Raw genomic sequence first — 25,193 nt, 5'->3', positions numbered from 1 at the left:
ACAATGGAATATTACTCAACCAGAAAAAGAAACGAAACTGAGCTATTTGTAATGAGGTGGATGGACCTAGAGTCTGTCATACAGAGTGAAGTAAGTCAGAAAGAGAAAGACAAATACTGTATGCTGACACATATATATGGAATTTAAGAAAAAAAAAAGTCATGAGGAACATAGGGGTAAGACAGGAATAAAGACACAGACCTACTAGAGAATGGACTTGAGGATATGGGGAGGGGGAAGGGTAAGCTGTGACAAAGCGAAAGAGCGGCATGGACATATATACACTACCAAACGTAAGGTAGATAGCTAGTGGGAAGCAGCCGCATAGCACAGGGAGATCAGCTCGGTGCTTTGTGACCGCCTGGAGGGGTGGGATAGGGAGGGTGGGAGGGAGACGCAAGAGGGAGGGGATATGGGAACATATGTATATGCATAACTGATTAATTTTGTTATAAAGCAGAAACTAACACACCATTGTTAAGCAACTATACTTCAATAAAGATGTAAAAAAAAAAAAAGAAAAATATGGCTATCCTCATTTCACCAATTTACTCACTTAACCCTACTGTGCCTAAGATCCCTTCCTTTCTAAGGTGAAAGAGTTTAGTCAAGAATTACAATAAGAAAAGCAGTAGTGTTAGTTATGATAAAAATTAGAATAATGAGGGACTTCCCTGGTGGTCCAGTGGTAAAGAATCCTCCTTACAATGCGGGGGACTTGGGTTCGATCCCTGGTCGGGGAACTAAGATCCCACATGCCATGGGGCAACTAAGCCCACGCACCAGAACTACTGAGCTCGTGCGCCTCAACTAGAAAGCCCGCGTCCTGCAAAACAACAGAGCCCACACGCTCTGGAACCTGTGCACCACAACTATAGAGCCCACACGCTCTGGAACCTCCGCACCACAACTATAGAGCCCACGCACCCTGTAGCCTACACGCCACAACTAGAGAAGAGAAAACCCGCACACCACAAGTAGAGAGAAGCTTGCACACCGCAACGAAGAGTCTGCGTGCCTCAAGGAAAGATCCCAGGTGCCTCATCGAAGATCCTACATGCTGCAACGAAGAGCCAACGCAGCCAAAACTAAACAAAAAGTTTTTTAATTAGAATAATGATTTAATGAATGTAATTTATACACAAAAGGAGGGGTATTTTTCTTCAGGGAAAAGTTATCCCAACCTCTATATAAAGCTGATTGTCTTAAGATTTATCTAAGCATAAATTTCTAAATCACCTGCAGCAAATGAGCAGACCATGTTGTGCCATGAAGCTTCTCATGTATAGTTTTAGGCTGCTCCTCCTCCGCCTTTGGTAGTACACTTACTCTTGGCAGAAGCACATAAGTAACTGGCATCTTTCTCTGACATTCTCTTTTATCCAGCAAACTAAAACACATTTTTGGTTGTCTGTCAGTATCACAAGATTTTTTTTTTCACGTTTTACAAAAAATAATTTAACATTTCAAAAGTCTAAAGTTATGATTTAATCAGTGTAATATAATGTTTTTAGCTATTCAGGGCCAAGCCTCTGAAGTTTAATAATTCTCAAATCTTTATATTTAAAAGTCACTACTTTCCATTTTTATTCTTAATAAGTATGTTTATGAAGTTACTCAATTTGGGGACAGTTCATATTCGAATTTGCCTCAAAATTCACCTTGGTCATAAAGCTAGACTTTATCTTAGTTAAGAGTTGAAAAGAAAAAAAAAAAAAAAAAGAAAAAATTTAAGCTCTGCTACAACAAAGGCAGCCAGTAGAGGGACTAAAAGTTTACTTTTGCCATTAGCAAAACTAAACTCAGATGTTTTACTCTCACTGGTTTTTAGCATAAAGAAATCTAGACATGTAACAAAAAATACAGTGCAAAGTATAATACTCTACCTCTAGAGATATTTACTAATGGAAATCTTGTCACTTAGAAAATTTGGGGGCCTCCCTGGTGGCGCAGTGGTTGAGAGTCCGCCTGCCGATGCAGGGGATACGGGTTCGTGCCCCGGTCTGGGAGGATCCCATGTGCCGCGGAGCGGCTGGGCCCGTGAGCCATGGCCGCTGAGACTGTGCGTCCGGAGCCTGTGCTCCGCAACGGGAGAGGCCACAACAGTGAGAGGCCCGTGTACAGCAAAAAAAAAAAAAAAAAAAAAAAAAGAAAATTTGGTTTTAATATTGGTTAAAAGTCTCAGGTAAAAGAGTTTTGTTAAAGAGAAATACAAAACTTTTACTTCACGTAAGTTCTCTCAATAACTTAACAGTGTTCTGATGTTAAATGAATTAAGGCATAAAATCTCAATAAGAAAATTTAAAGAATACAATTAGAGTAAGTAGGTCTTATCCACTGAAACCTATTTCATTTTTGCAAAGAAAATGCTTTTGAAAATGTTAAAACAAGTTATTTAGCAAAAATAGTTTTGAAAACGTAAAATCAAGGCTAATTTATCTTCAAATATAAACTAACCTGGTTCTCAGAATCAGCAGTTTTAGTTTTACCCAAGAAATTTAAAATGTAGGGGGAAGAGGCACAGGAATTTTACTGTACCCTTAAACATGTCTTTATTATCTTCTGAAACGAAAGAAAGGCAGCCCTGAGCATTCAGCAGACCTTTTAGTGGCTACCTCTGCTGCAGGACCAAAGGCCTCAAGTTTTCTTTCTGTGCCACCATGCTCCACCATGATTATCACTGCTTTAAACAAATCCCAGAAAGACAGCCAAGTGCCTGTCTATGCTACACTTTTCCCAGGGTAGGGAAAATGTCCACCAAAGATCCACTCACTGGCTCTCTCCTGGGACAGCATCTTTGGCTAACCCACATCTGTTACCGGCTAGCTGTTTTGCTATGTGCCAGGAAAGCTATGGCCAACAGAAATCAACCAAAAAGATGTTAAGCTGTATAACATTATACGTCTAGGCTAAAAGTATATTACCTAGCAGAAAAACAAAAGCTTCCAGAAAGAGCACGTGCTTTTTTTCAGTCTAAAACTTCCTTTTCAAGTAAATTACAAGCAAAAATGTAAGGAAATGGAAAGGGCAGCCCTGAGAAATAAGTACTATATCACTAAAGGTTCTCGTGCATATACAGGACAAGTACCTAGCAGGATTGCTGCTAAAAATTCTGTAAGTTAAGTTCAAGACTAGAGCTTTAGGTTCCCTTTATTTACATCACTGTAGAATCTATATAAATACTGAAAATATGAAAAGAGTCCTGCATTATCTACCTTATTTTTCTCTATTACCATAGATAATAAAGAGGTAACAATATATGTTCTAAAATATGATAAACCACCTCATATTCATTTAGAAACTTTTTCTGACACTTCCCTTTATAATTTGTCAAAAATCAGATTCTATAAAAAATATAAAATACAGAAACATTAATATTAAACGTATTCTTCTACTTTAAGCTTATTTCTAAAAGTATTAGATTGCAATTCACATCCAAAGTCTTATTAGTCATAATACTAATAAACACTTCTACAACTACACAGAATTGAGAAAAGAGGCTTTTAATACATACTTTGCAACACAAGTCAACCAGAATAAATAACATTCTTTAGTTCAGTATGGCTCAAACTTCAGACATTTGAATACCACAACCAGAATTTTTTCAATATCTACTTATTACCTGCACTAATATTTATATTAATATTTTTCTTTAAATCAGTTCCTTTTTATTTTAGCCTCAAACTCTAGCAATAAGACCTATAAAATCATAGTTTTGATGTGCAAGTTATGTTTTCTATTCAATAACTCACTGTCATTAATATTGCTTAGCTTTTTTTTTTAAAAGGGTGGGGGGATTCATTATATTATAGGGATGAATGCACAACTCGTTAATTACACGTTCCAAACAAAATATAATCATTATTTAAGTAAGCAAAGGCCCAACAGGCTTACATTAAAATTAGTATTCCAAGGCCAGAATTACAAGTTTTATGTTTGTTTTCAAATTCAGCAAGATAACTTTTAGAGTCAAGATCCCAAGTGGTGTGGCATAAATAAGTCTTTTGGTGTAAAGACTAAGATATTCATCTTAAGAAATTAGTGCTGTGGGTGGTGGTGTGATGAACTGGGAGATTGGGATTGACATATGTACACTAATATGTATAAAATGGATAACTAATAAGAACCTGCTATATCAAAAAATAAATAAAATAAAATTCAAAAAAAAAGTTTTTGCTAAAAAAGCAAAAAGAAAAAAAGAAATCAGTGCTTTTAAAATAATACCTTCGACTACATACAAAAGATTTCTGAAGGATACACATTATAAACTGATTAATCATGGTTGCCTCTGAAGAACTGAAGTGAGCAACTGTATAACTTTCTCTAATGCTTGAACTTTTTAACTACGTGCATTTATTACATATTCAAAACAAGTACTCTTAAAAATTAAAATGTGCTTAGTATCCAAAAATAAAACTTTAAGAAAAATATCCTAATGTATAGAAACCTAGTACTTAGAATACATTAAAGTATAAACTAAAGAAAAACATGTTAAAATTCCCCATTAAAAGAAATATAATTTTAGTTTCAAGTAATGCCATTATACAATTGTGTACCAATACAGTTCCTTTATTTATTTAATTCCTTATTTAAAAAAAAATAGCATTAGGGCTTCCCTGGTGGCGCAGTGGTTGAGAGTCCGCCTGCCGATGCAGGGGACACGGGTTCGTGCCCCGGTCCGGGAGGATCCCACGTGCCGTGGAGCGGCTGGGCCCATGAGCCATGGCCGCTGAGCCTGCGTGTCCGGAGCCTGTGCTCCGCAACGGGAGAGGCCACAACAGTGAGAGGCCCGCATACAGCAAAAAAAAAAAAGCAGTAGAAACAGATGGAATAATAAGACTTGAGCAAAAGTAGGAGGGAATCTCATATATTTATTTTAACATAATGAGTAAGGAGCAATATCCTAGGATTTGATTTAAATAATAAACTAAATACAGCTGATCCTTGAACGCAAGGGGTTGAGGGGCGCTGACCCCTGCACAGTCAAAAATACACACATAACTTTATAGTTGGACCTTTGTATCTGTGATTCTCCAACCTCAGATTCAACCAACCCCAGACTGTGTAGTACTGTAGTATGCAAGAAAAAATTCCACATGTAAGTGTCATTCAAGGGTCAGCTGTAGTAGTAATGTAAAAAATATTCACTATAAGAACTGAAGAACTACTAGCTTGACTTTGTGAAAAAGATGAATGTTAAACTCAATGACTGATAAGACTAACAATGAGTGCATCAAAGGACAGTAATATAAATTAAATATATTTAAATATTAAATATTTAAATAATTTCACAGAATTTTGAGATTTACATCTGAACTGGAGTCTAAAATTTGGATAAGATTACTCTAACAAATAAATAATTGGTTTTGGCATTATTTAATACATAGTAGCAGGCAAACAGTGTTTATACTGGCATAAAAAGAGTAATGAGGGTATCAGAAATATAATTTTACTTAAGAAATACTAACATTCTGGATAAAGAACCTAATACATCCATTATATTAAATGGATTACGTGGTATTAACTTAATTCCAGCAAAGCATATAATAATAAACATGTTAGGGAATTCCCCGGCAGTCCAGTGGTTAGGGCTCTGTGCTCTCACTGCCGAGGGCCCAGGTTTGATCCCTGGTCAGGCAACTAAGATCCCACAAGCTGCGCGACACAGCCCGAAAAATTAAATAATTTAAAAAAAAATGTTAGAAACATAACAGAAAAAGTAAAAAAATAAAAGCCAAGATGAAAACATATTTTCAAAGATAGGTAAAGTTATGCAACAATAATGCTGAAAATTAATTTAACCTCAAAAAAAAAAAAACTCATACAGATCTGCCTATTCTATCAAAAATAATCATCTCCTTGGGTTGTTGACTACACCAAACCTACAGATATTACTTTTGCAAAAGTCTGATTAAATCACATCTTTAACCATTATCATTACTTCCTTCTAAACATCCACACTATGAATATGCTCTCAGAAGAATCATTCACACATACCACAGCTATCCTACAAAAAAGGTGGAATTCAACCACAGCATTCTACCTAAGTATCTTTAAGACTACAATTGAAAATGAAGAACTGCCTAATAAATACTGCATATCAGTAAAGTTAGCAATAAAGTACTAAACTTCATAAAGGAAAATAATTCATGATAAGCACTTGGAAAAACTAATAGTCTATTATTTCCCATATGCTATGGCTTAAGGTCAACCTCAAAATAATTTAATTGGATAAATCAAAATGTGAGATTTAGTTTTAAGGGGCCCTGCTTTGTAAAAAAATATATATATAATATATGGAATTTTCATTTTCTAGGAAAGAATTTGTGGTAACCCAATTTCAGTAAGTATTTTTAGGAGGAAATATTTAAATTTCTCCAAATCCATTATACAGGTATATGAACTTGAGTAAAGAGTTTCTAGAAATTCATTCTTGCTAAATTCTGATTCAAACATTTACTGACGCTCATGCTAAGCACCTTCCCAAGTGTCTATAGATTTAAATTTTTCAAAATAGATGACACATTTGGGAAACAAAAAACTAACCACATAATATTTGCGTTCTACTGTTAAAAACAAATTTTTACAAGCCTTCCTATCTATACATACAAATCCACCAAGGTTTTAAGTTAGAAATGAACCTCATGAAAAAGCAGATGTCACATATGGATGGGTGGTTGCCTGCACAGATCGCTACATGTTTTTGATTGATATTATAGCTCACTGAAATGGAAGCTCTAAGAACATGACAAGATAACTCTTTTTTACATTAGGATTTACATTAAATATAATCTTGTTTGGGATTAGATATTATCCCTTCTTGATTAACAATAAAATTTAGATGTAAAGATCTCTTACTCTTTCTACTATTTGATTTAGGCCCAATTTTCTGAATGCAATTACTTGGGTATTCCTTCTAACTTACTGGTTTGAGAAATGGGATTGACAATTTAAAATGTACAAAAAAATTCAAAATTCTACATTAGTTATTACCTTCCAAAGTACATAAATGATCAGGAACCATCACAACTCAAGCATTACATCAGAGGCCATAAAAACATCACTTCGCTTATTCCTAATAATCCAAAAGTACTATTATCTGTCATTATCTTAGGGACCCAGACTTTGTAACATCATCCACTGCAGTTTGCAGTCTAACCTTTCACAGAGCACTGCATACTCAATCATCTTCAATATCTGTGATTAAAAATAATCAATTGCTTTTAATCCTTTCAGAATAGTTGTTTGGATGCTTCCAGTGACTGAACTCCCAATAAGCAGACTTTGTTGATGTTTCCTAATATCTAACTAGGTTCACCAGCTTGAAGACAAAGTGAGAGTTTTCCTTTAACATGCCAGCATCAATCCTGTCAATGACTAGTTACAAATCACATTACCTAATAGCTAATGCTACAATTACTTTTTCTCACATACTCAGAACTGTTTTCCTTTCTATAATAAAGTTTTTTAGATGATATAATCCTCCCAAGGACCTTCACATGTTCCCCAGCGTCTCTGAGCAAAACTAATAGATGGAAAATGTTAAAACATCATTTCCTTCTAAGGCAAAGATAAAAAAGGCAAGAGTATGTAGGACCTAGAATAAGTTTTGCTAGGTCATCACTAGGCTGATAAATTAGTCCTCTGATTAAAACTAATCCTCTTAATTATAAGATTTTTAAGTTAAAATACTTTTGAGGCACAACTATCTCTCAATATACCAATAATCAAATTTCAAATCACATAGGCCCTAAAAGAAAAATATCATCACATAAAATAATCCTTCCAGGGTCATCCTATTATGTTCTTTTCCCACATAAATCTACATTACAAACAATAAAATGGATCATACCATTTACATTTGACCTTTCTTCTGCACAATGACATCCTCCACCCCATCCTAATCATCACCAACCTGAATTCTAAAATATACTGTTACAAAGCCCTAAAAATGGGCTGAGATCTAAATTTCCTCAAAGAAGCTTAAAACCTTTCTTGCTTTGAAAATCAAAAACATGTTTGTTTGTTTGTTTGAAGTACTCACTGTTATTAAACCATTTCTGAATAAGAATAAGAGATGTGGGGGAAAAGACTTTTGTAACTCCAAGGGGAAAGTATTTTTGGAGTAACCTACAGAGCTTCAATTCAAAGCCAAAAACCATTATGTTCCCTACGGCAAGAAATTTTACTTTAGCTGAAACTGCTGGACAGCTAAATCTAGCTTCTTGTGATGTATACATGTTGGGTTATGAAAAAACTTTTGTTGTTTTTTCTCAAAGGTTTCAGATTATAAACCTTTTCCAAGCAGGCACTTTGCTAGATGATTAACAAAATTATTTCCAGGGCTTCCCTGGTGGCACAGTGGTTGAGAGTCCACCTGCCGATGCAAGGGACACGGGTTCGTGCCCCGGTCCGGGAAGATCCCACGTGCCGCGGAGCGGCTGAGCCCGTGAGCCATGGCCACTGAGCCTGCGCGTCCGGAGCCTGTGCTCCGCAGCGGGAGAGGCCACAACAGTGAGAGGCCCACGTACCGAAAAAAAAAAAAAATTATTTCCAATACCGAAAAAAAAAAAAAATTATTTCCAATCCTTAAAAACTTTTTCAAGATTGGTATTACCACCATTTGTGGATGAGAAATTTGAGGCTCAGTGAGGTTAAGGGACTTGTCAGTCAATACAACATAAGCTAGTAGCCCCAGAGCCAGGCACAGCCAGTTCTAATGAAGCAGTTCTTTCCCTATCACCACAAATCTTGTTCTTTAAAAAGCTGGATAAAATACCCTACCCACAATTCCAATTTTTAAAATTCAAATAAAAGGAAATTCACAAAAATGGTAATACATGTATTACAGTAACAAATTATACCATGTATCACTCAATTTTTACCACAATCCTGCAAGATAGATTATTTCGTTCTATTTTCGTAATGAGGAAACTGAGGTTGAGAGATTACATGACTTGCCAGGAACCCACGGGTGGACTAGGAATTCATAGAGTGAAACAGATTTTTGTGAATCTTAACAACAATGCTTAGAGATTTTCAAAAGTATCTTAAGTCAAAGGAAACTAATTACAAAGCTGTCCAGGTAAAAACTTATAATTATAGCAGTAATGTTGGCACACTACACGGGAAAAGTCAACTAATTAACAGACTAGGTTAATAGTCCTGTATTAACTACATCAGAAACTTTAAATAAACTATGAATATGAAATCAAACAGTATGTGTACACACACACACACACATACATTAGCATCCAGGCCTTAAATTAAGAATGGTATAAAATCCTGGCAACTATCCCCCACATTCACATTTGTTTTTTTTCAAGCAGTTGGGAGGGAGGAGGGAGTGGAAAGAAAATCCAACTGAATGTATCAAACAGTATTTTAACAGGTGTTACAATAAAAGCTAAGTGTAACACAACAACACAATGAAACGCCTGCTTTTCACAGAGCAACTGAAAGGACGCACACTTCATTGGAGAGCTACTGATACACCCCCCCCCAGAGGGACTCAGACCTACTGGCTATACCTTCCAATAAAATTTGCTCTTAAATAAAATACAAATTACTAATAAAATCTGCATGACTTGTTTCATAACCAATTGCTCTCTTTTGAAATTTTTCATAATGTGAAGAAATTCAGCATTTTAACTTTTCTGAAGGGCCTTACTTTCTACATTAATACAATGAGGAAGATGGAATCTAACATCACTTTCAATTATAAAGCCCTGGAAAACAATAACCATAGTAATATTTACAGAAGGTCTACTGAAAAGTTCTGTCAGTAGATGCAAAAAGTTCAATTTTTTTTTCCAAGAGTGTATTTAAAAATTTACTAAGCTTCATAATTAGAATATGTGTATTTAAGGTATATCTCAACAGAAAAGGTTGGGGGGAAATAAGAGAGATCAGGGGAATAAAGACAAACAAAAACAAAACCCAAAAAACTCAGTACTTTATGGTTTGGGACCATGCTTAAATTAAACAGATTAATAATAGGGCTAAACGAAAATTAAGTTTGTATAAATAAATTACTTATTTAAAATGAAAGAAAACACGGAATTCCCTGGCAGTTCAGTGGTTAGGACTCTGCGCTTTCACTGCCAAGGGCCTGGGTTCAGTCTCTGGTCGGGAAACTAATATCCTGCAAGCCGAGTGCCTCGGTCAAAAAAACAAAAACAAAATAAGAATTAAAAAATAAAATAAAATGAAATGAAAGAAAACAGGGCTGGTATACGTGAACACTGACCAAAGAAAAGAAACGCACCAAGACGATTTTACTTATAAGAGTATAAATTTGAGTGAAGGATTATGATGACTAAAAATAATTTTAAATATTTAGGAAAATTTCAAGTTATAAAATATTATATGATCTCCTTGGAGAAATCCATAACACAAACATGGCTGAACAATACTTTTAGCTAATTCTGACCATAAATGACCTTAAATCAATTGAAAATAACTGAATAAGTGAAATTCTTTCATTCAAATATTTGTTCCTGGCTTTTAAATTTTCAGCTGTACAGTTTAATACACATAATTATTGACATTCTTCTGCATAAAGGGAAAATACAAATTTCTTTGAAGAAATGGAACGTATTATTTACCTTTTGTACTTCTGATTTATTTTCAATAATTTCTAATTAAGAATGCAATTGATGTCTTTAGGATATTCTTTTTCATTCTCTTTTTAAAAAAACACACCAGGGTGGTTTTTTGATCCTTTAGAAAACAGATTTAGAGTATAAAATTATGAAGATAAATTATAGCAAGTATTTTCAAAGAAAATAAAACCTGGGTCTTGAAATTTGTCATTTAAATTACCATCTTTAAAACTAATGCTCGGGCCTCCCTGGTGGCGCAGTGGTTGAGAGTCCGCCTGCCGATGCAGGGGATATGGGTTCGTGCCCCGGTCTGGGAGAATCCCATATGCCGCGGAGCGGCTGGTCCCGTGAGCCATGGCCGCTGAGCCTGTGCGTCCGGAGCCTGTGCTCCGCAACGGGAGAGGCCACAACAGTGAGAGGCCCGTGTACAGCAAAAAAAAAAAAAAAAAAACAAACAAACAAACAAAAAAAACTAATGCTCACAGATGACATGACACTATACATAGAGAATCCTAAAGATGCTACCAGAAAACTACTAGAGCTAATCAATGAATCAGGTAGAGTAGCAGGATACAAAATTAATGCACAGAAATCGCCTGCATTCCTATACACTAATGATGAAAAACCTGAAAGAGAAATTAAGGAAACACTCCCATTCACCACTGCAACAAAAAACAATAAAATACCTAGGAATAAACCTACCTAAGGAGACAAAAGACCTCTACGAAAAAAACTATAAGAAACTGATGAAAGAAATTAAAGATGATACAAACAGATGAAGAGATATACCATGTTACTGGATTGGAAGAATCAACACTGCGAAAATGACTATACTACCCAAAGCAATCTACAGATTCAATGCAATCCCTATCAATAACCAATGGCATTTTTCACAGAACTAGAACAAAAACTTGTACAATGTGTATGGAAACACAAAAAACCTCAAATAGTCAAAGCAATCTTGAGAAAGAAAAATGGAGCTGGAGGAATCAGACTCCCTGACTTCAGACAGAGCTACAGTAATCAAGACAGTATGGTACTGGCACAAAAACAGAAAGATAGATCAATGGAACAGGATAGAAAGCCCAGAGATAAATCCACACACATATGATCACCTTATTTTTGATAAAGGAGGCAAGAATAATACAATGGAGAAAAGAGAGCCTCTTCAAAGTGATGCTGGGAAAACTGGACAGCTACATGTAAAAGAATGAAGTTAGAACACTCCCTAACATCATACACAAAAATAAACTCAAAATGGATTAAAGATCTAAATGTAAGGCCAGACACTATAAAACTCTTAGAGGAAAACATAGGCAGAACACTCTATGACACAAATCACAGCAAGATCCTTTTTGACCCACCTCCTAGAGAAATGGAAATAAAAATAAAAATAAACAAATGGGACCTAATGAAACTTCAAAGCTTTTGCACAGCAAAGGAAAACATAAACAAGACGAAAAGACAACCCTCAGAATGTGAGAAAATATTTGCAGATGAAGCAACTGACAAAGGATTAATCTCCAAAATTTACAAGCAGCTCATGCAGCTCAATATCAAAAAAACAAACCCAATCTAAAAACGGGCAGAAGACCTATATAGACATTTCTCCAAAGAAGATATAGATTGCCAACAAACACAGGAAAGAAGGCTCAACATCACTAATCATTAGAGAAATGCAAGTCAAAACTACTATGAGGTATCACCTCACACCAGTCAGAATGGCCATCACCAAAAAACCTACTAACAATAAATGCTAGAGAGGGTGTGAAGAAAAGGAAACCCCCTTGCACTGCTGGTGGGAATGTAAATTGATACAGCCACTATGGAGAACAGTGTGGAAGGTTCCTTAAAAAACTAAAAGTAGAACTACCATACAACCCAGCAATCCCACTACTGGGCATATACCCTGAGAAAACCATAATTCAAGAGTCATGTAACACAATGTTCACTGCAGCTCTATTTACAATAGCCAGGACATGGAAGCAACCTAAGTGTCCATCAACAGATGAATGGATAAAGATGTGGCACATATATACAATGGAATATTACTCAGCCATAAAAAGAAATGAAACTGAGTTATCTGTAGTGAGGTGGATGGACCTAGAGTCTGTCATACAGAGTGAAGTAAGTCAGAAAGAGATGGCAACATATATGGAATCCCCCCTCAAAAAAAGGTCCTGAAGAACCTAGGGGCAGGACATGAATAATAAACACACAGACATAGAGAATGGACTTGAGGACAAGGGCGGGGGGAGGGTAAGCTGGGACGAAGTGAGAGAGTGGCATGGACCTATATACACTACCAAATGTAAAATAGATAGCTAGTGGGAAGCAGCTGCATAGCACAAGGGAGATGAGCTCAGTGCTATGTGACCACCTAAGAGGGGTGGGATAGGGAGGGTGGGAGGGAGACGCAGGAGGGAGGAGATATGGGGATATATGTATACATATAGCTGATTCACTTTGTTATAAAGCAGAAACTAACACACCATTGTAAAGCAATTATACTCCAATAAAGATGTAAAAATAAACAAATAAATAATAAATTAATGCTCAATAGGAAATAAATCATAGCCATGTTATACTACTTTGAGCTCAGTAAAACCTTCTTATTAAAACATCCCTTGATCTACCTAATAGATGTGCTCCTCAAAAGTTCCTTGCATATCAAACTTGTGTAAATCTCATGTTAAACGCATTAGGGGGAGCTCCCTATTTGAAAGAATCCTAAAACATGTGCTTTTGTCATCTAAGGGTTCCTTTTCTAACTTGTATTCCTATGAAAGAATGACTTTCTGACTTATCTGCTAATTGATATTCATCCAGTTTTCGTTTAACATTTTTTTTTAAATACCATCCTTGTACTTTATCCCATGCTTATCAACTGCCATTAAGACAACTTAGGTCAGGTTATATTGACCTTTCACACTGCTTCCCCAGGGAGCAATATAAAGCCCCACCCTGGGAAAAAAATATATATACTTAATATGCTACTAACAGATTTCAAAGCATGTAATAAAAATCAGCTTTAAATATCACCAGATTTTTATAACTGATTTCAAATTCAAAGGTGAAAAATAAGAGAAAACCAGAGGTGAATAATCTATGGAGGGGAGAAAAAGTATGCTTTGTGTCTACTGAGCACTTCATAATTTTTAAATTACATTTTAATATACCATCCCATTTCAGACTCTCATCGACTCTCTAAGGGTATAAATGGCTTCATTACTGGCAATTTGGGAAACGAAGAAGCAGAGGCACAGGGCAGTAAAGTGACTGCCCAATGTGTCATAGTAATTCAATGTCAAGGTCAGAATTGGAATCCAATTTTCACATTCCTAGGCATTGCTCTTCTTTTACACAATTAAAGATGGAGAAAAAACATTTAAGCAAGTTTGACTATAGAGTCCCCTATCCATCAATAATTACTGAAAATAATTTCAGGAGACTTAATTTCAGGAGCTCGCCAAGACCTTTCAAAGGGAAAAGGACAGTCTCTTCAACAAATGGTGTTGGAAATACTGGATGTCCACATGCAAAAGAATGAAGCTTACTTCATTCTACACCACATACCAAAATTAACTCAAAATGGATTAAAGACGTAAATGTAAGACATAAAACTAAAACTCCTGAAAGAAAATATAGAGGGAAAGCGTCAATACATAGGATTTGGCAATGATTTCTTGGATATAACACTAAAAGCAAAGGCAGCAAAATAAAAAATAGATATATTGGAATACATCAAAAATTTACACTTCTGTTAAGAGGACAATCAACAGAGTGAAAAGGCAGACCATGGAATGGGAAAAAAATCTGCAAATTGCACATCTGATAAGGGGTTAATATCCAGAATATTTAAAGAACTCCTACCAACAATGGAAAAAAATAGCAATTAAAAAATAAGCAAAGGGCTTGAACAGACATTTCTCCAAAGCCAGTATACAAAAGTCCACCCAGCATATGAAGAGATGTACAATATAAATAATAACTAGGTAAATGCAAATAAACCAATGAGATATCACTTCAAATCCATTAAGATGGCTAATATTAGAAAAAAGGAAAATAGTGTTATCAAGGATGTGGAGAAATTGAAATTCTTGTGTATTATTGGTGGGAATATAAAATAGTGCAAACTTTATGGAGAACAATATGGCATTTCCTTAAATTTTTTTCAATAGAATTACCATACAATCTAGCAATTCCACTTCAGGGTATATATCCAAAAAAACTGAAAGCAGGATCTCAAGAGACATTTACCCCATGTTCACAGCAGCAGTATTCACAACAGCTAAGAGATGGAAGCAACCAACGTGGTCATCAACAGATTAATGGGTAGGCAAAATGTGGTATATACAAAAAAATTTTTTAAATGTGGTATACACATACAATGGAATATTATTTAGCCATAAAAAGAAATGAAATCCCAACACATGCTACATGTATGAACCTTGAGGACTTTATGCTAAGTAAAATAAGCCAGTCACAAAAAGACAAATACTGTATGATTCCATTTATAGGTGGCATCTCTAGAGTAGTCAAATTCATAGAAACAGAAAGTAGAATGGTGCCGTTCTTTGATTGCCAGGGGCTGGGGTTAGGGGGGAAACGAGGAGTTATTGTTTTGAAAGGACTTTCAGTTTTGAAAGATGAAAATGTTCTGGAAACTGGTTGCACAATAATGTGAATATACTTAACACTACTGAACTGTACACTTAAAAATGGTTAGGATGGTAAATTTGATGTTATGTGTTTTTTACCACAATTTAAAAATTAGAAGAAAAAGTTCAGAGACTTAAAAAATGTCTCCAGTTCATATTCAGCACAGAATGTTCAAGTATAATAATCTACTTTCTTTTGAAAAGATACCTATAGGTCAATAAATACCAAACTATTGTTTACATATTTCTTGATAGCCTAAAGGAAACCAAAAACCCAAATGGGAATCAAGTTTTCATTACTTCACCTACCAACATTAAAAGAGAAGCCTTTATTATGTACTACCTGAGAACTAAATGGGTACTGCTGCTTTGGTAAAGGGAAAAAAGCAGTATTATTAGAAATCTACCTGAATTATCTGCTAAGTTCACAAATAGCTCTTTATGCTGAACAATAAAACTGGCTAACATTATTCTCCCTAAGATTCATTCAATTTGATGGTGTCTAAAAGCCACCATTTTTCAATGAGGTAAACACTTGGAATAGAAAACCCTCAAAAAATTAAACACATATTATACTTCCTTTTATGGTATTACTCAAGGATTGTCTTCACCAAAGGCATACAGTAGTAGGTCAGGTACTATTCTAAGTCCTAGACCAACTGAATCAGTACTAGTACATTCAGTAGTAGGAATGTGGAATCAGTCCAGTGACAAAAATGATGAACTGCAGGCAAGAGTAATATTTAGCATCTAAACCTAACTGGAACCTAACTTTAAAAATAATAATAATAAACAATGTTGAAAACATTGACAGAAAATATAACAATTTGGAAAAGTATGAAAAATAAACCAATCTACACAGGCAACTTTAATCAGACCTCTAAAACTTTATACATGTCCAAAGTTTAGATATTAAGGCAGGTTCAAATTTTCAGTGGCTCTCAAAAGATCAGCATTATTTGAAGCTCTGGTGAATACATGTGGGAAAAAAAATCTATCAAATTTGGCTGCAAGGATAAGCAATTTAATACGTTGTTACTATAATTTATAAAGAAAAGATTGACTACACATTGTTCCATGATTGTAGGAGTATCAGCAAATGGTACTGATTATCAAAATTAAATATTTATAAGGACTTCTATATGCAAGGAACTTGTTAGTGAGATATCCAAAGTGCTTGAGAAAACATTCACCAAGAATCATTTTTTTCTCAGCTACTTTAACCTTACTGATGCCCTGCAAGTTCTCTTAGTATCCTAGCTAATATCTCAAAGATGTTTTATTTGTAGGTATGCCAACTTATGCAATATAGATAGATATTAAAAATACTCTTGGAATTGATTATGGAAACCACATATGTGCATGTATGTGGGTGGTGGGAACATGTGTGGAAATATCTATATAAATATACAGATACATATATATATAAACCCCATTTAAGTGTTTAAGAAAAATTATTCAGAAACATATAAAGGTTTTTAGATGTTCTATAAAATCAATAGGCCCTTTCATCTAGCTCACCTTTTCTCATTTCCTTCAACTACTGAGATTATATACAAGCATTTAGTACTGTGGGCTCCGAAGATCCTAATATAGAGCATGAAACGGGAAGTATTTACAAGAGAAACACTGAGGTTACAGAACACTGGTACTCCACAAAAAATAGGCAGACAACCTTACGAAGAAAATACATGAACTATATTCAATATGAAATATCTGAGACATCCAAAATTCTTGATAATTTATCCTTTTTTTGAATACAAAATGTATATTTAAATCAGCAAGAAAAAATCTTATGATGAAAAATTTCTTCTGGGAAGATGTTTTCTTCTAATTAATCATGAGACTCATAATCATTAGACTCAATCATTGTCATTTTCATTTGGAAAATTGTGGCTTCCTTAGTTCTTTTAATGCTAGTATCATTTTCATGTGCTAATTCAGGATATTACTCCTTGCATCCTTGCTTATTCATCAAAATAACTGAAAGGCATAATCTCTCCCCCCTGTTGAATTAATAAATCTTAACATACAAAAACATGCTATCTCCAGGCTCTTCTCTTGGTCAAAGTGGTAAGAGCACAGCAGGACCACCTTCAACCTCAAACTTTCTGTGAGCTTTATAGACAAGAACTTAAGCATCCTCTGGTGGAAGATGGCAACTTGGAAAAGGAAAATACGGGTTTAAATTACAAACGTCCTCAGCCTCTCCACGACAATCAGTTTTTTCTAAGGAAACACCTAAGAAATATTTTTAATAGGAGGTAGAAGGTAAACGTGTCTAAATGCCTTTCCCACTTATGAAATGTGATGCAGAAGATCAGGAAATTAGTAGTTCTGCTATACACTGACAACCTGACAACCAAATAATAACAGTTAGTATATCCAATAATAAGGAAATAAGGATAACTGAATAATGGCAAGTTTCATATCTGTCTTCGAACTCAAAGTTTAGATCAAAACCTTAAGCAATAAGACTGCACAGCGCTACAGATAACAAAGGAAAATGAAAGGGAAATAAATCCATTAGTTTAAAGAAACAAACTGAAAAGTTCATGGCAAATCTGCCCAACTTACTAAAAGCTGAAAAATAAAGCAGCATGAAAGGGGAAACAGAAAAAGATTAATGTGTGAGAAAATACATGAAGTGCAATTCCATAATTCCATAAAGATAGAAACAAAGTGACTCCAAGTTGCAACATATACTTTAAATGCAACAAAACTACATTCAACCATTTCCAAAGCCAAAGATGTTCAGGCACTGAAAAGTTAACCTTAAAAAGTAAAGCATAAACATTTCTAAAACAAGCGAACAATTCTGCTTCTTTCTATATAAAGAAACCAAAAGCTGTAGTTGTGGGAAGAATTTCCCTGAAATTTGTGAAACTCCTGAAAACTGTGGCTCATGGAACTTGGGGACAAGAACAAAATGTGTGCCTAAAAGTATCACTGTGGTAATAGTGCTTTGCACAACAACATAGGAACTGAACTCCTTGGATTTAATATTCCTTTGTTATGTGTAACATTACATATTCTTCAGTATCTTTTACTTCCCAGGCCATTTATCTCAAAGTGTTATAATGGACCACCTTGCATTATCCCATAATAAACCATCATGTGATTTAATGGTCTTGTCTCATCTTCAAAGAGATAACAGCAAGTGCAATAGAGGAACTGGGAGAGTTAAGTGAGAAAGGAAGAGTTCTTTCATATTTTCAAACAGCCTCTTTTCCAAGGGTTTGGAGTTTAAAAACAAAACTCTGGACCTGCCATTTAATTCAAGAATGGCTTCAGAATTCTTCCTGCATAGTGCCTTACTGGACACACCTCAAAAGCTGAGAAATCTTAATGTACTCAGCCAGTTAGTGCACTACAATGAAAACCTTCTTACCTTTCAGAGCTATACAATATGGTTAAATTAAACCCTGATACGACAAATAGAGTAATTTCCTCTAACATTTTAAGACCACTAATCAACTAGTGTCTGTCAGTCATTGCAAGAGTTGCACAATTGCCTGTGGACAGACTACCAGAGAAACTGCGTGTGGTGAGGCAGGAGGTTTTCCCATTTATTTCCTGAGTGAACTTTAAGGGATTAAAACTAAATTTATGTCAACTTCATAGCAAAGAATTCAGATTCGAATTCTGAACACAAATACATTTTAAGAAAAAAAAATGAGGGTTATAAAACCATATACAGTGTGGTCATTGTTTCACTTTTGTATTATGTGCATACTGGATTTTAATCTGAAATGTTTTACACTTGTATTTCACGTTATACAGTTTCGGGACTGGACTGTTTTTCCACAAAAAGAAAAATCAACTGTTTTTCCACCTTAATAGTCAACCTACCTGCCCATAGTTGTCTATGCCAGTTACTAATCTATTTAAATTTAATAAATCAAAAGCTGTCCTTAGGGATTGGCCAAGAGTCGTAAGTCCTTCAGCCTGAAGGTTTTTCAGTTCATTCATAAACGTTGCATGGTTTTCTTTCCATCCGGCCTGAAAAGAAAAACGTAAGAATTTTTTTTCATCTTTCAAAGCCATGTGCACACGGACGGCCGTTACAATCTGCCGTTCACCAAGGAGCTGCTTCACTTTGCTGCACGGTTTTGAGTAACGTGTCAATAACGCATCACTGCTGAGGAAACTCTCTTCCAAAGGAGGCCCAGAATAAACCTGCTGGCTCTACAGCTTTCGGTAGCTACCAACCTTCGTACTTTATAACTTCCCCGGGAAGCGTACTCCCCAGCCTCATACCCAGAATTCGGGGATGCAGAGATACTGGTGGAAAGCAGAAGTGAGCGGGACTTGAGAAGTTCACCTAGCGCGCTGTCCCACCGGCCCGCGGCCCTCTCGGGGAGACTCCGCAGCCCCAGCCCCGCGGCCCCCCCACCCCCGCCCCGGCCTCGGGCCGGTTCCCCTTTAATGCAGACCCAGGCTCGGCGCTGCCGGGCCCGGCTGTCACTCGGGCTAACTTGAATAAATATCCCCCACAGTTCATTGCTGCCGCTCACGCCGCGGAGGGGAAATGTCGGCCATGTTGATCGCAGCGCCGCCGCCGCCGCCGCCGCCGCCGCCGCCGCCGGGCCGGGCTGGGGAGGGGACGGCGGTGGCCCGGCGACTCCGCGCCGCGCCAGGACGCTCCGTAGCGGGGGAGGGGGTGGGAGCCCGCAGGGGAAAAGACCTCAGCGCCTGGAGCACAGCGGGTGGGGGAGGGGAGCATAATGAAGGGTGAATGGGGGGGCGGGGAGGGTGAGAGAGGAAGGAACAGGGAAGGGAAGGGAAGGGGGAGGGCGAGGGCTGTTACCTTGATAGCATAGGGCGGCTCTTCGAAAGTGACCAGCATATACCTGTCTCCTCTGCTGGCAGGGTCCCGGGCACGGAGCTGCGGGAGAGCGGGTGGGGGACGGGAGGAGGAACAGGGCGGGCGAGAGGGAAGCACAGAGGCGAGGTTACCAGGCGGAGAAGGGGAGCCCAGCGGCCCCGCCGCCCCCCACAGTACCGCACATGCCGCAGCCGCCCCCCACACACAGATCGGCCCCCGCACACCGCCCGGGGCCGCAGCCCTGGCCCGGGCCGAGCCCGGCTTGCAGCGCCCGCCCGCCCGCCCGCCCGCGCGGTGGGGGAGGGGGTCCCCGAGCCCGGCAGCTCCCGCAGTCAGGTCCCCGACACCTCCGCCTCGCCACCCCCGGCCGCCCTCCCCCCACCCGTGCCGCCCGTGGGCCGCCGGACCGGGGTCGCCGCCCGGGCTCGGTCAGTCGGTACCTTCATGAAGGTCTCTACCGCGCCTTTGGCCGTGTCCAGGTAGGTGGTGCCCAGATGGCTGCGCTGGTTCATAGAGGCAGACGTGTCTATCAGGAACAGTAAGATGGGCATAGTGCTGGCCGGGGACACCGGGGCCCGAGGTGGTGGAGAAAGAGGAGATGGTAGAGGTGGAGGCGCCGGTGGCGGCGGCGGCGACCGCCGCTACGCGGGGCGGGGGAGCGCGGCCCCCGGGAGGAAAACACGGTCTGGGTCTTTCCTCCGGCTGCGGGGAGTTTCTCCCCCGATAGTTGAGAGGAAACTCCCCAGACCCAGTCCTCCCAGTCGTACCCCCGCCTCCGCCTCCTCCTGCCTGCCTGCCCGCTGGGGCGGGCGCCCGGCCGTCTGTCTGTCGGTCCGTCCCCCCCGCCTCGGGGGTCCCGTCCCCGCTCCCGGCCCCTGTGTGTGTCCCAGCGGGAGACGGGCCTGGCTCCCAACCCCACCCCCGGTGCAGGGAGTGGGGACCTGGGAGCTGGCGAAGAGGGGAGTGGGCTGAGGGGAGATTGGCCCTGGGGCTGTTGGGAGAAGTTTCAGGGACTCCCTCCGCACCCCGGCGGTGTCACCACTTTCTCAGCCCCTCTCGCTACTGAAGCGCTTTTCTCTCTCACACTCCGGTTTTAACTCGGGCAGGGGCTGCAGAGGCTCCGCCTCCTGACACGTCCTCTAGCCATGTGATGCACCGCCCCGCTAATCTACTGGCTGGTCCCTGGCCTCTTATTAGCATATTCAAACAGCTCAGGGGCGGGGGAAGCTTGGAGGCTGGCTCCGGGAACAGTTATGGAGCACGCGCGGAGGCGGAGCGCCGGGTGCGCGCGAGAGCGAGCGCGAGGGGCGAGCAGGCGGGCCGGCAGACGCGGAGGCGGGCTCCGGGAAGGGGCGGGGACAGCCCGCGGAAGGACGGCGGTATGGGGGCGGGGGCCGCGTCGGCGCGCGCAGGGCGGCCACGGCCGTGAGTCTGCGCGTGAGGCCCGTCGGCCTCTCCTTGGCTGTTGGAGGTGATAGGGGTCGCAGAAAGGGAAATGGAGGCAGGTCTCAGCTCCTGTTTCGAGGTCGCTGTAGCGAACCCCTTCCCCAATGGGCGAGCGAGGAGGGATGAGTAGAGTGATCCAACGCCCGGTTAGGAGTCGGGGCAGGCCGGCGGTCATCCTCCGGAGGAGGGCTCGGGGCCCGCGGTCGTCGGAGGAGGTTCCTTGGGCCTCGGAGGGCCGGCCCCAGCGCGGGCGGGCCCGGGGCGGGGGAAGGGAAGTGAGAGGTTGTTTATGACCAGGGACTAATCTCCTCCGCGAGTCACTCCGCTCCCGTAGGGGAGTGGGGACGAGGGGCCATCCTCGCCCGCACCCTCGTTTGGCCTTGGGCAGCGACCGAGGGTGAGGGCTGGACCTAGCCAGGAGCCCTCTCGTTGGAGGACCCACCAGAAAGGGAACAAACCCTTTTTTTTCCGAACTCAGCCCTAAAAGGGCAGCAGGGGAAGACTCAAATATCGATAAACAGTTTATTGCCCTTTTTATACTCGGGGAAAAATAACCCGTCCTACCCAAAGAAATAACCTCTCACAAGCCATGTTTACTTAGGGCCACAGAATATCAATCTCAGAGCTAAAAAGGGCCTTAGAAAAGCAGCGTCCATTTCTCTTGTTTTTAGATGAACAAACTGACTTGGCTTGCCCAGGTGACACATGGCATGGGTTCTCCATAACCCTGCCAGTGCTCTTTCCTCGCACCCTGCTGTCTCGGACTCGATCCAAATACTGCCTGAAGGCAGACGTTCTCGGATAAAACCAGCCCCAGTCATCAGGCTTGATGGCATGATGATTCCTCTCCTAAATTATGTCCGAGGAAAAGTTGCCTCAAATATACTAGTTGAAAACTTAAAGACATTGCCTAAAATACAAGTTGAATTAGGGACATACGACCCGTATAAGACTGTGTAGAGGTTTCTAGGGCCTCTCCTATTAGCCTAGCATTTCGATTGTTTATCCTGAAATTCTTAATTATTTGCCTACTGGTCACTCAAAGAAGTTGTTCCTATTACCCTTAACACAGAACAGACATGTTTTGTGGCACCTTTTTTAAATTTTGAATTTTATAACTCGGACTTTTCCTAATATTTAAGACAACCTCTGAATTTTTGTTAATTTATAGTAGGGCTATTCAGTAATATGGTGTTCTGTATGTGCCATAGAAGAGTAAAATACTTTTAAGAGTTGGACTACTAAAAGTGGAGTAGCGAGCTTACATCCAGTATTTGCTGAGGACCAGTGGAGTTAAAAAATGATTAAAATATTGTCCCTGCCTTCAAAGAGTTTGTGGTTTTTCTAGAAGAATATTGCCTACATATTATTAGCTACTACAGAGTAGAAAGTGATTAGATACTAAATAATTCAGAAAAGAGAAAATTTTTATTTCCCTAGGGTAATGAAAGAACATTTTCCAGGGTCAGTAAGTTTAAGCGGTGCCTTAAAGCAATGTTTCTCAAACTGGGATCCTAGACCCTGGAGATAAGAATTAGAGTTCTTTGATACTTTAAATTTTTTGTTTTCATTTTAATGACAATACACAAATTGTTTTATTAGTTATAAAGACAAATTTTTTCTTTCAAAGTGATAATTTGCAACTGAAAGAGATTTTCCTAGAGTTGGTCTTCAGATTTCTCTATCAGTGCTTTCAAACTGTGCTCTGTGGACTCCTGCCTTTCAGAAAATGTATTTGCTAGAAACATAATTTCTTTTACGTTTCTCAGGTTTAAGAAACACTGCTTTAAAAGATCGGTAGGATTTGGGTATGTGGGTAAAGGAAAAGAAGCTGCTGGTGAAAACTCCTTCTAGACGTTGAAAATGTAGTAAAGAAAGGAAGTTAGCACAGCATTGCCAATGGCTTCCTGGGGAACAATCAAGTTCATCTAGGCTGGAGCACCAGGTACATGAAGAACAGTATAAGATCCAGAAAGGTAGGTCAGGTCTGGATGGTAGAGGGCCTTTATTCCAAGCTAAGACTTTTTTTCCATATAAATTGGAGTTTTTAGTTAGGGTGCTGAGTACAAAGCAGTGTTGGAAGGGAATCGAACTAGATGAGTGAGGTAGATGAACATGCATTAATAATGAACTTACCGGGCTTCCCTGGTGGCGCAGTGGTTGAGAGTCCGCCTGCCGATGCAGGGGACACGGGTTCGTGCCCTGGTCCGGGAGGATCCCACATGCCGCGGAGCTGCTGGGCCCGTGAGCCATGGCCGCTGAGCCTGCACGTCCGGGGCCTGTGCTCTGCAACGGGAGAGTCCACAACAGTGAGAGGCCCACGTACCGAAAAAAATAAAAATAAATAAAAATTATGACCTTACCTATTGCTGTTACTTGAAATCATTTCCAACGGAGCCACCATGGTCTTTCTTCCCTGGATCCATGGAGTTGGCAGATTGTTGCACTAGGCTCATAAGTGGAGGTGTATGGTAGAGCCAGGATTAGATGCAAAGATCAGGAGAGCCGAGTGCAAGGAGCCAACCTGGAGCATATAACCAGAACCTATGCTTGTGGTGGCACCTGAGATCAAAGGCCAGGTTACCAGTTCAGAGGCCCAGAAGTGCTGGAAGGCAAGACCCCAAGGCAGAACAGGAAAAAAATCAGGACATACATAAGCAGCGAATCAAGAGGCAGTCCAAAAGCACGAAGCATTGACGAGTGGTCCCTAGACAAAATTGTGAAATAGGCCAAGTTTATTCTTAGTGACTCTGGTTGGCAATTAAGCTATTAGTTGGTGATGGCTTAAATTAGTGGTTCTGGGCCAGGAGATGCACATCAGCATTATCAATAGAGCTTAAAAATAATAATGAATGTACCAAATCCCCAAACCCAGAGGAAAGTGATACAGTAGAATTGGGATGGGCCCTCCACCTCTCATTTTTTAAAAAGCTATTCAGGTGAATCTTAAATAATGCTGATTAAGAGCTATATGCTTAAAGTATAAGAATATGTGTCTAGCATCTAGTAGCACTCAGTAAATAACTTTAAAAATTCACATACCCTTAGAGTTATTACATTTCTTAAAACTCCTAAAATAAATCTGCAAACTAAAAGGGAAAAAAACTATAAATGTGACACCAATATAGATAACAGTGGAGTTTCATCACATGCATATTTAAATTGCTTGAATTCAACTATGTTTGACAAAAAGGAAAAAGAAAACAAAATAATGCCAGAGACTCCCACTGTTCCCCTCAATGAGCTTCGGCCTTGCAGGAAGCACAAGATGGGAAGCATGAATCTCTTCACTCAATCTCTGTGATTCTAGAATGTGATTCCAGAAAGATTCTGGTTATATGCAGGCTTATTTTTCTAAAACATGGCCCCCAAATGCAAGCCAACTATTTCATCAGACTCAACTGAAGAAACAGTGAACTCTTGCAATGCTAGAGGGAAAACTAGTTGGAGTAGGGTGTGCTAAGCCCTGTGCTGTTGCAGTCTAAGGGATTAGAAAAGACTTTTCTGGGAGGACATTGGTGGGAAGAAGTATGTGGGAGAAAACATGCTCTTTGCTGCTGTTTTTAAAGGAATGCTGCCCAAATGCTATGGCTCCGATTTAAAAGGGAATGAATTAATTATACAAAACCCTCTGAAAGAATGGTGACTCTGGCT

General features: G+C 39.4%; 1 protein-coding gene across 1 annotated transcript in view; it reads right to left on the bottom strand.

Annotated features, from left to right (window-relative positions):
• Window positions 1-21,167, bottom strand: part of INTS6 (integrator complex subunit 6) — a 93,710-nt gene extending 72,543 nt beyond the window's left edge. The window contains exons 1-3 of the mRNA XM_082602059.1: window positions 20,534-21,167; window positions 20,076-20,153; window positions 19,118-19,267 (exon numbers count right to left, since the gene is read on the bottom strand). Of these exons, the coding sequence (XP_082458185.1) occupies window positions 19,118-19,267; window positions 20,076-20,153; window positions 20,534-20,644 (339 nt within the window). The 5' untranslated portion in view covers window positions 20,645-21,167. The remainder of the gene's footprint in view (window positions 1-19,117; window positions 19,268-20,075; window positions 20,154-20,533) is intronic.
• Window positions 21,168-25,193: the final 4,026 nt, after the last annotated feature.

This window comes from Mesoplodon mirus, assembly GCF_964341445.2.
Source record: "Mesoplodon mirus genome assembly, chromosome: 17".
Classification (NCBI taxonomy): domain Eukaryota; kingdom Metazoa; phylum Chordata; class Mammalia; order Artiodactyla; family Ziphiidae; genus Mesoplodon; species Mesoplodon mirus.
The sequence above is the reverse complement of the archived record's forward strand: the minus strand, read 5'-3'. Positions and strand labels throughout refer to the sequence as shown.